This window comes from Alligator sinensis, unplaced genomic scaffold, assembly GCF_000455745.1.
Source record: "Alligator sinensis unplaced genomic scaffold, ASM45574v1 scaffold885_1, whole genome shotgun sequence".
In the NCBI taxonomy this organism is placed as follows: domain Eukaryota; kingdom Metazoa; phylum Chordata; order Crocodylia; family Alligatoridae; genus Alligator; species Alligator sinensis.
In genome coordinates this window covers 381797-399479 of record NW_005842056.1, presented here as the reverse complement: position 1 = coordinate 399479, position 17683 = coordinate 381797, and the positions used below count along the sequence as shown (strand labels likewise).

At 49.9% G+C, this 17683-nt stretch overlaps 1 protein-coding gene and 1 long non-coding RNA gene across 2 annotated transcripts in view; both read right to left on the bottom strand.

Annotated features, from left to right (window-relative positions):
• Window positions 1-726: 726 nt before the first annotated feature.
• Window positions 727-2247, bottom strand: LOC102388188. The gene is made up of 3 exons (XR_323745.1): window positions 2080-2247; window positions 1226-1404; window positions 727-844 (listed from the first exon to the last, which is right to left on the bottom strand). It is a non-coding gene; the product is annotated as an uncharacterized LOC102388188 (long non-coding RNA).
• Window positions 2248-16267: 14020 nt separating this feature from the next.
• Window positions 16268-17683, bottom strand: part of CRHR2 (corticotropin releasing hormone receptor 2) — a 264464-nt gene continuing 263048 nt past the window's right edge. The window contains exon 13 of the mRNA XM_025203381.1: window positions 16268-17428. Within this exon, the coding sequence (XP_025059166.1) occupies window positions 17288-17428 (141 nt within the window). The 3' untranslated portion in view covers window positions 16268-17287. The remainder of the gene's footprint in view (window positions 17429-17683) is intronic.

The window sequence follows — 17683 nt, the reverse complement described above, 5'->3', positions numbered from 1 at the left end:
AGCAAGCAGAGGAACAACCACTAATCAGTTCAATTAGACCCGCTGAACCCAGAATGAGTAGGAGTTCCAATTAACTCACCCTTTCAACACTTCCCACACCCCAAAGCCAAGGTGCTGTATCGAACTATATGCTTAATGCTGCTAAGAGCTAAACAGAAGAGTAGCACATATCCAGCATGTTAGCAACATGCTTTGCAACTAATTCACTGCAAACGCTTAGCATATCCGCAGCGCTAAAGAAAAACTCTAGGCTGTCGAGGGCAGCAGCTCATGCTGCTATTAAAGAGGAATATTTCAGTGTCCCGGTGAAGAGCAGAGCACCACTCAAAGTGTAACTAGAAGACAGGACAGCTTGGAGGCAAGAGCTCTATGAGGCTTAGGGCAAATCCAGTTTTCCTTCTAATAAAGCTCCTTGTTCAGTGTTAGAAGACAGCAGCTCTTTCGGTAAGGTGGAAGGTATCTGGCACGGGGCAGGATCTGCCCTCTTACATGACTTTCTATTTTTCCTTCATGTTAGAGAAGAGTTGGGTAATTAATATTACCGGGTTCTTGGAATAATTAACATTAATCACGTATATGCTCCCAGCGGTCTTTCCTGCTCAAGTGCAGGGAGGGTTGGACCCGATGATTTGTAAGGTCCCTAACAACTGTGAAACTATATCCACTGAAGTCCACAGTTTTCCGAAGCAAATGGAGTGAAAGCTCATTCCTACCTTTGTTCTAGACAGGGGAAGTGGCGTCGCTGTCTCCAGCTCCCAGCAGGTGGCTCGGCGTAATTTTCTGTTCCTTGGTACTTGACGGGATCAATGCACTCCTCTACGTCACTCCTTGCTGCCTTCCAGCTCTGTTTAATGGCAAAGAAATGGTAAGAATGAATTACCTTTCTTGTAACTCCCCCTCTGGTCATTCCCTGCATGCTCCCCTTGGATTCCCACGCACGTTAGCAGAGTCAGAGCAAGGGCTCCTATGAACTAGTGCCAAGGTGCGCGTGGGCATTTCAGTTCATCTCGTCATGGACAGACAATACAGGGGGAACAGACACACGTGCTCCGTAAAGGATCCAGAAATGAATCACTCTTTAGTGTAAGTACACAGCCAGAATTATACATCAGACAGCCAGAGAGAGAGAGACAAATTTCCCTGCCTCGGTTTTCCCAGCACTCTTTCAATTTGGGGGACAGTCCCCGGAGGTGGATCCTTCCTGCACATGGCTTCCTGCACCCACCTTTCCTGCACATGGCCTCTACTCCAGACCACATCATCTCTCTTTCCCGGCGCTCTTTGGAGACTAGCCTTCTTTTACAGCTAGTGTTGCCAACTCCCTCCTACGAAAGCCTGTCTCCTTGTTCTTCTCTCCCACCTATAATTTCTCTTCTGGAAGATGGAGTCTCTCCGGTTTCTTTACTGCAAAATGGCACATGACAGCTCCTTTATTTTATATCCTCTGGATACGTTTATCAAGTGACCATTATTACCACCTCCAACCCTGCCTCCGGAGCTCAGACACCTAATGCTGGGCAGTGCGTGCCCATCTTTGCCCCAGGGGAGCTCCATGTGAATGGCTGCTCTTCAGTGTTTAACCCCCTTCCTTTATGCCAGAATTTCCCCTGTCTCTTCTTGTGGGCTTTGGGTGAATGTGGAGGACACAGAAAGCAGAGAAAGCTAGTAAGCTCCATGTGCAACATGGAGTTTGTAGGCTGACACAAACCTTTAAAAGCTTAAAAAAAATAAAACAGTGAAGGGGGTCCCCATATCAGACTGAGCTCATGAAGTGCCCCCAGGTTCCCAGAGCATCAGCCCTCTTGGCTGGGTCCCACGGCTCTGGATGCATTAGGAAGGGGGTCAACTAAAGGGCTGAATAATGCCGGAGGCAAACAGGCTCAATAAAATTATTCTGTATTCAAGCACAGGGGGCTCCGATCTGACATATATAGCCCACTCCTGCGCTCATAGTACCCATCAGGACTAATACTTCAGCAAAAGAGCTCTTAACAACAGCATGTTGAGCTCTTACCAAGAGAGTGATATTTCATTTCAGCAGTAAATGAAAGTACAGAGCCTGATTTTCCTCTTGCTCACCTTGGTATCAATCAGGACTAACTTGATTTCTCTCTCTCTTGATACACCTACAGCCAATGTATCACAATGAAAGGATTGCTTCTTTTGCCAATACAGGCATATTTTCTTTGGTCCAAGAGCCACATTAGCATCCTTCTACAACTGCAATTAAAGACAACATGCAAGAGCCCTTTTAAACAAGAATATTGCCTAGCATAGGAGCAGGGGTACTGCCGTCCTGGCTTTTGTGCCTTCAGACTTGTTCCCTCAGCTCCAATCTATTCTCAGCTGCTGTGGTGTTGCAATGATATTCTGCTGGCTGGGTGACCCTTGGGGCCACCTCCCAATAAATGCCCCTGGTCAAACAGATTCAGGCTGGAGCAGTTTATATCTGATCATTACCCAGAATCTCCTTAGACGGGTGCAACCTTGCCCTATGCTTTGCATTTGTGTCTCACGAGCAATGCAAGGTAACACCATGTTTTTAAAATGCCTGTTTTATCTCGCTAGCCTAATTGATGCATTCAGACAGGCCTGCAGTGGGAAGAGGCAAATGCCTCCAGTAATAAACTTCAGTGTGTTTTAAAGAGCCAGGATCATTTCAGATTAGCAGCAGATGAGCCCCTCACGGAGGGTGCTAATTATTTACCCGTGGCATGGCAGCGTACCGCATTGCGGTGTAGGGGCAAGGAGTTTACCTGAAGCCTATGTACACTTACTCCCTAGAGGCACAGGCCAGACCTGGGAGAGAAATGAGCACGGCCGCGTGGTTCTGGAGGAACGGCAAGGACTGCAGACCTCCCGGGCCAGCTAGAGAAATCCATCCTGGCCATCCCTCCAGGTGGAGAGAAGGGGTGGGAAAGAAGTGGGGACGGAGATGAGTAAAGGGCGCAGAAACTATTTCAAGATCCTTTGTTGCAGTTGCAAAAAAACATGTGCCTCCTAAATGCAGGCAAATGTATCACTGCCAGGCGCTGACAATAACAGGACTCGGACCCTCCTGGTCGAGAAAGCACAGCCTCACTGCCATTGGCAGCAAAGGCATCTCTTCCCCCGGCTGTTAGTCTGCAGGATGAGTCCGCTCTGACTACACCCGGTGCGAGTGCTGCTCACATACCTGCCAGGTAGTTGATGACAAGAGAGCTCACCTGCCAAGCACAGAGCACACGCCGCAGTGCAGGGCCAGGCACCTGGGGCTGGGCTGCATGCAAGGACCGGCAGGGAGGGTCTCCTGGAGGCAAGCCTTAAGTTCAGGGGAGTGCAGCGGAAAACAAGTGTAGGAACTGGGCTTTGCTAGCTGCTTTATATTCACGGGAGGGATGACAGCAACATGCAGGCCCACACAGCCCTGACCAAGCAAAAGCTCCGCCACCATAGGAGAGCGGGCACTTTGACCTCCTCCAGTCCTTTGCCTTTCCTAATGCTCACTTCCATTCGCTCGCCTTCCCCGCCCACAGCCCGGATCAGCGTCGTTACCATTAACAAGCACAGGGGGTCAGATTTTGACAGCTTTTGCTGGTAAGTCAGACGGCAGATGGGAAAAACACTCAGTGCCTCGGCGAAAGGAGTTGCTTGCTCACCTCGTTATTGCAAAGAGCTGTTTGCTAAAACAGAGGGCACGGGGAAGACGAGCAAGAGCTCGTCTCCCCAGCACTATCTTGATGGACTTTCCTCCAGAAGCGTGGCTGCCTATAACCGGAAGGCCAAGCAGGGTTGTACCCTGTAGACCAACTTGTTGAGAACAGCATGAGTTTTCACAGGCTACGCAGCCTACTTCATCAGATGCTGTGCGTAGACCTGCGGACAGTGGGGGTACTAAATAGAAAGGAATAAAGTCATTTCAGTATACAGGATAGAGGAAGTTGGAGGTAAGAAGAGGGTACTACTGCGAGATAAAGGTTGACGAGATCCACAAAGCATTTAAACCATTTAGAGACACCGGGGTTATAATTAAATGCATTAGGGACACAAGGGTTATAAAAGCTAGTCTAGGTCATGGGATAAGAGTCCATGGTCTCTGTTGAGACCACACTTAACACAATCCAATCTGTGGACGATTTTTTGTTCTGCAATTTCGTGTTCAGGTTGGTTTTTAAAGGTTTGCTGTTTCCGAACAGCTGCTCCGAGGTCAGCGATGGACTGGACGGGAGGTTAAAGTGCTCTGCCACCGTCCGGCGTGTCTTTCTGGCATGGATGTCAGATCCATGTCCATTCGTTCTTTCACTTTGTCTGTCCAGTGCAGACGGCGCTGCAAGCAGGTGATGACATATGTGACACTGTCCATGACAATAGACACAAGAAGCTTATGCCTCCCTCTATAAGGTGCTGCCCTCCCCTGCCGTCTGCCTGACTTCGGGCTAACATTGCTACCTACTTCTGTCCATACCCTGATACGCCAGGCTGCTTTTGGTGGTTGCCTTAGGAACAGTAAGCATTTCTACATTGATTACCCCTGACCCAAGACCCTCACAGCTCTGATGAGTCAAATAGTGCTGGTGATTGACACCTCTCCCTGCTTTTCCCCAGCAGGATGGGGGTAGCATTACCGATCAGACACAGAGCAGCCCCTTATTATCAATGGAGGAAGAACCAGGCACTGTTATTTGTGTGTCTGCATGATATTCAACTGAGCCAGAATAAGGGTATCTTGGTTTTGGGGGGGGGTTTAATTGCTTGCAATCATTAGAGAAAGAGGACTGTGTTTTATCGGGCTGCCTACAGCTGAGAAAGGGGCAAAGAACCATTTCAGCTGCCTGTGAAACCCTGCTCTGCGGGTATCTTATCTTCTTCACTAGCTGAAAACCAGCTAGTTACCTCCTACCTGATGTAAAGCTGCTGGATCTCTTCCTCAGCTGCTGGCCATGAGCCCGGCTCCATCCCAGCTAGGGACACTTCAGCAACATTGCAGCTCAGGTCCTGCTTCAAGTCCATAGTAAAGCACAACTAATCTCAGAGCTGGGGCTCTGGAAATTAATTGAAGCAGCTTCCAGGGCTATCATTTGGCAGGACACAGGGAGTCGGAGAAAATGAAAGGTGTCCTGTGCGTCCCTGCTCCTGGATTCTTTCATTAACTTTCTTATTCTTCTTGCTGTAACGACTACTATTATCTTAGCAACAGCATCCAATTACCATATTAACAAAGCCCCCTGCAGCTTTCAGTGCCTTAATCCTCATGATGTATCTGTTCAGTGAGGAAGTGTTGCTATCTTCATTTTACAGAGGGAAAACATAAGATGGAAAGAGATCTCCTGGGCCATCGAGGTGACTGTCATATAATCCCTTGCATAAACCCAGCAAAAACTCCATCTTAATGCCAGTTTGGATTTTCCAAAATCTCATTGCTCTGACAAGTTACAACTTTTCTTCTTCCTTCCAGCCTATATTGATCCATAGCCAGCTTATATGCCTTTTTTCTTGTGCTGTTGTTATCCTTAAGATTAAATACCTTGATTATTCACATACCCAAATCACCTCCCCCACTCAAAAAATAAGGGTTGTAAATTGGGGCATGTGTCTTAAAGGGGAAAACTGATTCTGAACAGTTTGGCTAAAAGGAAAAACCTATTTTTTTCCTTCATTTTGCCACAATTGTTTGGGGGGGGCATGTGATACTTAAGTAAATATGGTGGTCTTTTTCTCTTTGGTATCTACCCCCCCACCCTCTGTGTATTTAGAGGCAACAGTCGCATCCCTTGTCAGCTTTGGTGGTGTTAGGCTAAGAAAGCCAAGCTTTTCTTGTCTCCTCTTGCTCAGAGGTTCCCAGTTCCCCTGACCATCCATTCTCTGCACCCACTCCAATTTGGATTCAGCTTTCTTGAATATGGGTGACCAGCCCTGCATTACTCATGTGGTTTCACTAGGGCCTTGCATGGTGGTCTTCATACTTCTCTAGCTCTACTGGAAATACTTCCCCTGATATATTCGAGGCTTATATTTGTCTTTTTTCTAAGGCAGAAAGGAGCTAGTTGAGTTACCAGAAGCTTATCACAAAACTAGGGCTTAAACCCATATCCCCAGGATTTCAGGCTAGCACCACAACTACTCCAGTCTTTCTTTACTGATGAACAGAAAAAGCATGTCCCATATGAACTCACTGACCTATTACTAGCCCATATAGCCATTGTTCACCCTCACAGGTCAGCATTATAGCACATTCTCAAGCCCATAAGTTTTAGGGTAGCATCTATAGGCTTCATCTTAAATGAGGCCATTGTTGTGCTAGGTCACTGGTGCTCCACCTGTTTAGACTCGAGGCACTCAGCAGATTGGAGGCACCCCTCAAAAGACTCAAGGGCCCCCTCGGAAAATGCTAGTCTTTTTTTTTTTGACTACAGAAAAATAATAGGACAGTTCTTCATTGCAAAAACCACAACAGGTCAGACTGTTTTAACCCTGTACATTCCTATTTGAAATCTCTGGGTTTATATTGAGAATCGTGTTTGCATGTCCAATAGTGCTAACACTGAGTGGCTCCTGCAGCACCCCTGAAAGGATCTCTAGGCACCCCAGGGCACCATGGTTAAGACTCACTGTGCTAGGTGCTGTTCATCATCACAGATGCTTCAGGTCCCCAAGAGCCTATACCCCGAGGTAGGTCTACACTGTAACCAGGGGATGTGACTCCAGCATGAATGAACCTATGAGACCTAATTTAATCCAGCTAGTGCATGTACTGAATGCAGTTGGGGGTAGGGGGGGTGCAGTGGCAAGGGTTTCAATGCTGGCTTGAAGTCCAAGAGTAGACCTACAGTTGTGAGAACGTAATACAGACCAACAAAAAGCATATGGTACCATGCCCATGCTGCTACTAATACCTAGGCTGGCTTGAATATATCTACATGGGCTGCAGTCTCACCTCCTGTCACAGTATAGATTAAAGGTGCTCCAAGCCGTGCAGCCCATAGGAGTGGAGTGGTTCAGACATGTCGATCTCTTTGGCCAACAGCACACAAGAGCGATGGGGGTTGACCTCATGCCCAGACCGCTTGGAGATGCCCCTGCCTGAATAACCAGGTGTCCATTTATATCTATGTTGATTAGGAACCCTTTGGCAGAAGTCCAGAGCAGGGAAATATTAGTTTGCAATAAAGTGACCCGCTACTTTTATAGGCAGTGAGTAGAAGTGTGGAGGCATTTAAAAAAGGATAATCCCCAAATAGATGCAAATAAGACTAATTTTAAAACACTTGCCATTTAACACAGTTGCCTTGCTGCTCCCAACAGCATCACAGGAGTCCTGGAGGAAGGACTGCTCCATAGGAATGTACAACAGCACTGTAATGCTGGCTGTAAGAGCTAATGCCCGGTCCATTTATATATACAGCATTTGCTTAACGATAGGTCAGTTGAAACTCACTGATGCCAAGTGATGAACAGGTTTTTGAAGTCCATCCAAAGACTCTTTAGTGGACTGTGTGTCAAGCTCGTTGCGAGCAGGAAGGGAAATTGCTTTCCCCTTCTGACTTGGCGGTGCTGAACTGGCAGACTAAGAAGCATTTTCTCTGTAATAAAGCTATCAGCTGATCCCGCCTGCTTGTTTATCTTTTAATGATCCTTTGGAGCAACCAGGTGACACTGGGGAACTTAAATCTGTCCAAGCAGAGAAAAATAGCAGAGCAGCACAGAAATGGCCTTCATGATAGTGGCCCATGCTGAGTAGCTTGGATCATCTGGTATTATTATATACCCATTGGTTTGCTACAAGGCTACTAAATCAAAGCGATACGGGACTGTGTGAAGGAAACCTCTCCTGGATGAATTGCTGGTGCCAGGGATGTTAATTCATTTCTAGGGATGTTCAGACTCCAAGTTACAAGCTAGTCCTCAAGCAGCCTTTCCACTCTTGCTCTGGGTGACTTGTTCTCTGTCCTTGGTACAGGTGAAGCCTTAGCTCCTTTTTTCCACCTTGCTGGCCCAAGCAGCTAAACCGGTATCTCAGGGACTGGTTCCTATTTTAGTATTAGGGCTGAGAAAGATGCTATATTTTTTTCCTCATCCAGGTGGAACCAAGATGGAGCTAGCTGGACCATGTATGCACAATGAAGAATGATACTTGACCAAATATCAGTCTAAGGGGGGGATTAGCAGGGAGCAGAAAGAGAGGAAGACCCATGGAAAGAACAATAGAAAGAAATGAGAGTGTAGCTACAGCTGGGATTCCCCCATGACAGCTGCCGTTGGCTGTGAAAGATGGAATATATTCATCCCGGCCTTATGCGCGCCTAGTGCATTGAACAGGCTCGCAATAAGAGCCAGATTTTAAAGGCACCAGGAGCACAGTTTGAACAGAATTCAATGGGAATGAGGTGCCTAAATATCTTTTAAAATCTAGTCCTGAGTTACCACTGCCCTTGGGAGAATGGGCAGGGGAGGAAATGTAGTTCAAAGATACAACTCCAGAGCATCACTGCTCACTGCCGCTTCTACGCAGCTGCAGCACATGTACCATCGCTTCAGTCATAGTACATTGTGCCCCAATTCAGCGACAAGACTTTGGCTTGTGGTAGCACCTCCTCAGGATGCCATCATCATTATTATTATTTATTAGCAAAATGCTCATCATGAATGAAAGGGGTGGGAGGGCAGGGATGGAGACCAGCTTCTGGTCCTGGGCCCTCCCCTAGCCGCTCTGGGTCCAGTCCTGCTTCCCCCTCCACAGCCGCCATTCTGGTTCATGGCCCGCTCCCCCTGTTGCTCTGGGTCCAGCCCCGCACCGCCCCACCACTCTGCACGCAAGGGGGTGTGGTGCGTGGCTGTGTGTGGGGGCTGGCACGTGGCCACAGGGAGGGGAGTGGTGCTGGGGGCAGAAACAGCATGGGGAGTGCTCGCCAGCTGCATGGCATGGGGAGCGGCCCAAGAGACTGGGGCAAGGAATACGGGGGGAGGGTGGCGTGTGGCCACATACCGTGGTATAAGGAGTGGCCAAGGCACGGGGAGCACCCACTGGCTGCAGCTATGTGGCCCACGAGGCACGGGGGGGGGGGTGGCACACAGCTGCGGGGACTGGCACAAGGAGTGGCCACGGCACTGGGAAAGCTCACCAGCTGCCTAGCATGGGGGGAGCACCTGCCAGCTGTGGCTGCTTGTCATGGGGTAATTATTTTGGGCAGAGGGGTGCTTACTGAGTTTTGGCAAGCCATCGAGCGCCACATAACAGGCAGCCAGGGGCAGATAAATATTAATTTTCTAAATTTTTTAGAGGCCCCACAGGCCGGATAGAATGGCCTGGCGGGCTGCATCTGGCCTGTGGGCCACATTTTGCCCACCCCTGGTGTGGGGAGTGGCCCTCAGGTGTGGTGCAAGGTGCATGGTGGGGGGTGGCACACAGCTATGTAGGAGGGTGCACGTAGCCACAGGGCATGGTGCAGGGAATGGCCACGGCACAGGAAAAACCCATCAGCTGTGTGACCCTGGGGGTGGCATGTGGGGGCATAGCACGTGTGGGGACTGGCCCTGGCAGGGCATATGGGGGCGTGGCATGTGGCTGTGAGGCATAGTGTAAGGACTGGCCACGGTGCAGGCAGCGCTTGCTCGCTGCGTGGCGCAGGGAGTGGTCCCGGGGTGCAGTGCAGGGTGCACGGCTGTATGGGGGGGGTGTGGGCATGGGGGGTGGTCATGGTGTGGGGAGTGGTCCAGGGATATGGCACAGGGGTTGTGATATGCAGTGGTGTGGGGGGGAGAGATGTGGTGTGTGGGCATGGCACGAGGAGCGGCTCTGGTGGAGGGAGCACCCGCCAGCTGCCGCACCGTGGCATGTGGAGTGGTGCAGGACATGCGGGGTGGGGCATGGTGTGCAGCTGTGTAGGGGCGGGGTAGTGTGCAGCCACAGGATGTGGTGTGGGGAGCAACCATGGCCCCAGGGTGTGGTGCAGGGCGCACGGGTGGTGTGGCATATGACTATGCAGGAGTCAGTGGCATGCAGCCCTGGGGTGTGGGGGGCATGACACAGGGGCTGTGATGTGGCCACCTGATGCGGGGCATGGTCCTGGGGTGTGGCAGGGGGCACCCAGCGTGGTGTGGCATGGGGTGCAGGGAGGCATGATGTGCAGCCAGTAGGGTGCCGCGCAAGGAGCAGGCATGGGGGGGCCCACCTCGCCCCATGGCCCAGTGCTACAGCTACACTATAAAGCACTCAACCTGTATCGGAGTACACTAGATGGGCATATCACTCTGAATGGGTGCAGCTGTACCTGCAAATCTGCTCTCTGTGCTTGTTACTCACTACCGACCCTAGGCACGCCACTAGGAGCATGGTTTTACCATAACTGCCTCTATACAGGAACTTCTGAAACAGCACTGCCAGCGAGAGATGGCACCTCTTCTCGTCCTGACTGACGTAGCTGTGGCAGCGGCTGTCTGCCCTATACGTCTGGTCTAAGTGTAGAATAGAAAACAGGTGGCTCCAGGCTGGCAGGGTAACCCGAGGTAACAGAGAGACAATATTGATGATAGCGTGATCACCTGCAGTCTCAGCACATCCTTGCCACTATTACTCTGGTCTGCTGTGCCAGCGGTTTTCACGCAGGAGTTGCTGGTGCTCATTACTCAGACTGAACATTGCTGAGCAAACCACTTGTACACCAACAGGCACTAGCTTCTGACACTTGCAGACAGTTAAAGAGTTGCTTTGTTTTGTCCTCTCTGGTGTCAGTAGCTATAAAACTATTTGAGGCCTGATCCAAAGCTCACTTAGGTCAATGAGGGCCCATTCATCCAGTTTAAAGGCCATTGGAAAGGCTTGATACGAAATACCATGTCGCATGGGCATACCCCAGCCCCTCAGTGGGCATCAATGGACCTTGTTCCATTGACTTTGGAAGACCTGTGATGCCTTAAGCTCTGCCTGAGAGGACAGAAATCTTGCCTTTTTTGGGAAGCATCAAATTATTGACATTCATGTGTGTAAAAATGAGCTGTTTCCAGAGCTACAATCCCTGGCGCCTCTTTAGAGCTATTGTCTCTTGACTCCCACTCCGGATATGCTGGTAAAATGCCACAATCAGAATTTCTCTTTACGGCTCTTTCGGGGACTCGGCAAAAGCTTGCTCTTGAAAAGGCAACTGGCAGAGATCCAGGCTGTAGTCACATTGCAGGGCTTTGGAGGAATGTCACCGTGCTATTACGGCAGGGGAGGTTGGATATTAGGACAGGCTGCAGGGGTCTTCCATGGCGAAGCAAGCCTATCAAATGTATCTTTCTGCAGCCACAAGGTAAAATACCTCACAATCAATACCGATAAGCAAACCCTCCCTCGGTTAAAACTACCTGCAAATGCACCACTCTGACTGGAAAACCTTGCAGAAGTCGGTTTTCAAACAGGTGTCCTGCCCAGAGAGCAGTCCTAGTAGCTATCCTGTTTTAAAGGACTCCTTGCAAAAACATCGTTTGAGAGCAACATTTCCACTATTAATGCAGCCAGTGTGGAGTAAATGGGTCTATCTTAACAGAGAATCAGCCTTCCTATTTCTGACCTGTAGACTTCCAATCACTCTCTAATACTGAAGTCCAAGGACTCAGTAGGCGCATCTACATGTGCACTTAATGGGCCTGAATTTTTTGCACAGAAAAGTCAGGCTCATTGATGTGCTCCTGGGCACACGTCTACACATGCACCTGCATTGGCTGCATCCAGACAAGTACAGCCATGCAGTATGTGGCTCCACAGACATGTGTCCGGCACCACGTGTTTAGCTGCTCTCCACACTGCAAGGGAGCAGGTTGGGGGGGGCGGTGTTGACCCATGGATATCCAGGGGTCAAAAACACCACACACAAAAAAAGTGGAGCGGCGCGTGTGAGGTCAGCACATACCACTCAAAACCACTCAAAACCACAGGCTCCACATGGCAGGGCCCCTATTGCTGCAGCCTCAGGAAGGCCCCAGGACCTGAGGTAAGGCTACTGGAGCAAGCCCAGTGCTGGCCCCAGCCTCCCACCCAGGGTAACCTGCTGTGAACCAGACGGCACATGGCACAGGAGTTCCCTGGGGGCAACCAGTGGTAGTACAAGGGGGGGGCGCTGCTATTTGTTCCTGGGGAACCAAATGTCCATGCTCATGTGGATGAAGCCATCAGGAGCAAATTGCACCTGACAGGAGCAGCCCAGTCCAGGGCTGCTCCTTCCCTGCTCTGCCCCCCTGCAGCATCCAGGGGGAGCTCCAGGCACCCCCAGGTGCCATCCCTGGGGGCTGGCAGGGGGCATAGGGCTAGTCCTGATCTCCACCAGGCAGGGAGAACTGTGCCAGCTGCAGGGGCAGCTATCTTCCCAGCCATGTGGGGACTGGGACCCATCCTGAGCCCCATGTGGTAGGGAGACAGCTGCCCCTACAGCTGGCACAGCTCCCCCCACATCGGGGCTTAGCCAGGCCCCCCTGCTACCTGGGGTGATCAGGAGCAATTTGCTCCTGGTCATCATCTACATGTGTGTTATGGTGCATTAGCTAATGTGCCGTTTTTCCAGTACCTGTAGGTGCTGGTGCTATCACACAGGGCATTAGACTAATTTAATACACAGTACATTCCTCACATGTGTAGACAGTGACACTTTACTGTGCATTAGATTAGTTTAAGGCACAGTAAAGTGCCTCATGTGTTTAAATCTGGGGGTTCCCATAGGTTTGCTCCCAGAGGTCCCCATCATGGGGAGGACATCAAGCTAGTGGAAGTGAGGGAGAAGACTCACACGACATAATGAATCTGGAAGGCTACACCCTTAGGTTCCATAGATGTAGCACAACCTGTGTTGGGACAGACACAGAGCTGTTCCTAAGTTTCACAAGACAATTGCTCCTGAACTGTCCCAATCAGCTGAGTCTCCACAGAGGGTAGCCATGCTGAACACAACCCTTTGTGGGACAGATAAATGATTGTAGCAGGCCCACCTTTCAGAGCTTGGGTTGAGTCCCAGGCTTGAGATCCTGCTGTTTTGATTGGTGGAGCCCATCCACCAATCAGGAGGCATCAGGAGAAATAAAGTCATGCCCCTTTTCTGAGGGGAGGGGGAGGAGAGCTCCCCTGGACCTGATTGAAGACTGCAAACTGTCAGGTCTGGAAGACTTTGGGGTGGAGCCTGGAGCGCATAAAAGGAGCCACGTGCCCAGCGGGAGGGCTGGGGAAAGCTGGGGATCTCTCCCCCAGCAGGCAATAGGCCCAAGGCTCCTGAAGCTGCCACTGGAGGAGCAGCCTTGGGAGCGCTGCAAGACTGCTTGGGCTGTTGACAATGCACAGGGATGGTGTAGGGAGACCCGGCCCTAGGAGTGGTGTGAGACTGCTCAGGACCATCGTGGTGCACGGTTTGGTGTGTGGAGCCCAGGCTTTGGGAGCCACAAGCAGCGGCTCGAGCCTGCAACCCTGGCAGGACCAGCAGTCACAGTGTGCGGGGCAGCGCACGGGGCAAAGGCCTTGGGGCTACAGCGAGGCGGCTCAGGCCCCATCTCCTGGCAAGTGGCCAGGTCCCACGGTGCACAGGGCGGTGCATGGGCTCGAGCCTTGGGAGCCAGGGAGCAGCAGAGGCTGCTTGAGTACATGTATATGATATTTAGTTTTATGTTTATGTATGGTATAACTTAATAAATTGTATATAGTTAATAACTTTGGACTTGGGCAAACTCTGTAGAGGAAAGAGGGATCTGCTCGCAATTCTGGCATCCCTCTCATAGCACCCCCTCCTGCCTACCCTTCCCATCCGAGTGAGAACAGGGCATACCCTTGGGTGTACCTGGGTGTACCTTACATGATTCATGGGGAGCACTTAGGAAACCCCTACTGTAAATGCTCTTTTCAACACAAACACAGCATCATTTGTTCCATAGGGGAAAAGGCAAGAAACCAGGGGCTTAAATGGCAACAAGGATGACTTAGGTTAGCTCAGGGGTGGCCAACCTGTGGCACAGGCAGCCCACGTGTGACATGCAGCAGATCAGGGAGCAGGCAGCAGCACAGAGGCACCAAGGCAGGAAGCCCAAGCCAGGGTAACTGATCTGGCAGGGAGCACAGGCCAGGAAACAGAAAGCAGAACAGCAGATCAGGGAGGAGTAGGAGATCAGAGTGGCACTTGGGGAGGTGGTGGGGCTAATTCGTGGCACCCTTGCCAAAAAGGTTTGCTCCCACTGGGTTAAGCTATTAGAAACAGCCTGTGAACTGTGAGGGTGGTTAGTCATTGGGGACAGATTTCTGAGTGATCTTGTGGAGTCCCCAGCACTGGAAGATTTTAAGATCAGGTGAGACAAACGCCTGGCTGGCATGGTTTAGGCAGGGATCATCCTCTTGCATGAGCAGGAGGTTGGATTTAGTGACTTCCTGAAGTCACTTCTAGCCCTATGACTCCATGAACATTTCAAGCTTTCATTAATTGATGGCTACTAAATAGAGAAGTGGGATGGGGCTTGTCTGTGGGGCAGTGCAAAGCCTCACAGTCCACCCGGCCCTTCCTGCATTACCCGATGCAAATTATAACCCTCCCCACCACACATTGGCTCTGGCCTTCTGGGAGATGCATGAAATGGGGGCAGAGCCACAATTTTTTAAGGGAATGGTCCTAATGTTTCAATTTGCACTAGTATAAGTTAGCAGTAAGTTTGCATACTCATTCATGTGAGACTATTCCTTGGCCCTGCAGAGGTTCTGGTCAGTGGGCACTTGGCATCGATGGGGCAAACTCCAAACTATCCAGATGCTCAACCAAACCAAGATTCATGAGACTATAGAAGTGGGAAAAGTTCTTGGCTGGGCCAGAAGTATAAAAGAAAATCCCTTGGGGACTGTATGGCCCTTGGTCTGCCAAGATAATCATTATTAAGGTTACCATGATGCCTAGGAGAGCAAGTGGACTAGGACATTGTTGTGCTATGTGGTGGGCAAACCCACAACAGAAAGATAGCCTCTGGCCCAAAGTGCTTACCATTGAAGTATTTTTGGTAGAAAGCAAGAAATAACAACAGGTGCTCAAAAAACTATAATTGTTTGGCAGGCAGGGAGAAGACGCCGCTGCAGGAACCAGCCAGCTTTCCTTTTGTATAGAGGTGGGACGGAGCTGTGCCATGTGTGAGATAGGAAATTTCATTCTTGCAATTAGCAGCATCTGACATGGGAGACTGGGATCCCTGGCGGGGTGAGGGGTGACGTGCATAGGAGAGTGGGAACAAAGCTGACGGCTGGAACCGTGGGCTTGCATCCTACGATAACCAGAGTGGCTGGAATGGCTACTTACCCCAAATTGGAGCCATTTTCTTTTGAATCTGGAGCAAAGCAGAAATCTGCTTGGTTTGGAAGAGCTTTCCATTTTCCTGCAAATATCCCACACACCTCTCTGTGCTTTACAATCCCTCAGGGGCTGTAGGTCCATTAGCTCTCTCAACCTCACACTATCCACACAAAGCAGGCAAGTACTTTCACCAGCCAGGTATCTGCAGGAGGGAGCATGATTTCTTCTCGATGCATCCAGCTCCAGCCCCTTAAATGAACGTAAGCATCTCGGGTAGATGGAATTCACAGCATTTTAATGTGCTCAGTGTTCTCCAACTTCACCCGAAGCATGTCAAGTCAATCAACGTTGACACAGAGCTTCATCTCAGAATAGAAACAACTATACAACGGTGTTGCCTCCAATAACATCAGGACTCAAAAGTCCCCTTCTGGGCCAATGTAACTCTGTTCACTACCAAGGAGATGCTGGTTTGAAGAGAGGACTGTGAGCTTAGACACCAAATGTAGTCCTCATCCTGAGCAGCTTCCATCCCTAAATGCCTGCAAAGTTATACTGATGCAACTCGGAAAAAACCAGATGACCGCAGCGCTGACCATGTTCTTGTGTAGAAGGCAAAGAGAGAGAGGACTTTTTGGAGCAGACCTCTGGAGGTCCCTTCCAGCCCTACTTTTCTATGAAAAGCTATTTTGTAACCTGTTTTCCTCTGTTGCTGTAAGGGAGCCCGGATGGAAGGACCGATGCAGAGAAACGGGGCTGCTCTGTAAGGGGCACTGCTCACTAGGAACCTGGTATAATAAGGATGGAAGCATTTCCTCTGCCATTAAGAGCCCTTTCCTGCAATTCATCTTCAAGTAGGTTTTTCCCATTTTGTCACTGTCGAAGATGGGTTATATTGTTTGCCTGCCTTTTTTTGTGCTTCTAAAACCCTCTCAACTCCACCAACGGCCAGAACCCATTTCCTCATCTTTCCCCTGGGAAAAAGACCTCTTGTTCAATAGAAACCAACCCAGAATAGTGTTTATTATTGAAAATATACAATATTTCTGAACATCACATAAAAAGCCTAACTAGATGCACCTGTTCTAGTTCAAAATGATGAATAGATATTCTTTGTGCAGCATTGAGCACTATCCTCGTAACTCAGAAACCATCATCGCCTTTTTTTACAGAGCTTCCCTTTTTGAATCAAAAAACCAAGCAACACAATTGAGAAAATCCTCAGGGTGTCCCTTTGCCCTCCCCTACCTTCCCCCAGGTAAAAGCAAATAAAGACGTCCAAAGGTTATTTTACATAATGTCGAAACTATCGGGCTAAAGCGGAGATGAGTGAGAATAATTTATAGAGAGATCTAGAGATATTACAGAGTTTGAAGGTTTCAAAACCTTTTCTGTCCATAGGGCTGGCTTCGGACCAGACAAAGAGCCCACTGATTTCCATACGGGCCAATACCCTTCTATCAGGGGCAGACATGGAGAAGGTGTCCAAGTTCTGATTCTCCACAACACCTTCAACATCATCTTCCGTTTACTGCCTCGTGCACTTGAAGGCCAGCTCTGCAGAGGAGAAACTTTTTCCAAGAGCAAAGGAGGAGGTGGACAGGCTGCCGAGCAAAGTAGCTGGAACTGTTAGGCATGGAAAGATGCAACAAGGTGGGCGGTTCTTTAGAAAGTCTTTGGAGCCACCCTAGTTCAAGGGGAAAAAAACCAACCCGTGAAAAACCCAATTTTCCTTCCATCCGGCTGTCTTATTCTTTATGGCTACAGGCTGAAAATCTCTTCATTGAGCCAACAGTTTTGACTCCTGTTCTTCTTCCTACTTTGCTCCCTGCCCTCCCCACCCCCCCCCACACTGTCCTCTCCTATGTTATATATTTGGCTGGTTGCCTTAAAGCAGCATCGGGCATAAATGGATGAATGTCCACAAAGACACAAGGGGGTCACCTCACTGCCGAAAGAGCACGGTGCAAAGAAAAAGGAAGAGGGAAGGGGAAGAGAAAGGAAGAGAAGGCCTCTGGGCTTCTGTGCGATCAAACGGCCGCAGTCTGTTTGATGCTGTGGAAGCTGATCCTCGTCGGGGAGGTGGGAATAGACATGGCCCGGGCCACACGGACACGGAGGGAATGGTGGTCCTGCCAGCGATGCCATCTTTTCCTTGCGGCTGAGCGGACCTAATGGGAGAGAGAGGAAAGGATGTGAATACATGGACAGAGGTGGTCTCCCCCAGTCAAAGAAACACTCGATAGGAAGCCAACCCATATCTCCTTTACCATTTTCTGGGGCTTTACAGTCTATCTTAGGTGCTTCTACAGCACCTATCTCCATAGGCACTGAGCGCATGTAATGCATTTATCATCACAATGCCCCTGTGAAGCAGTGGAGTGTTATTCCCATTTTATAGAGGGGGAGATGAGGCATGGCTGACT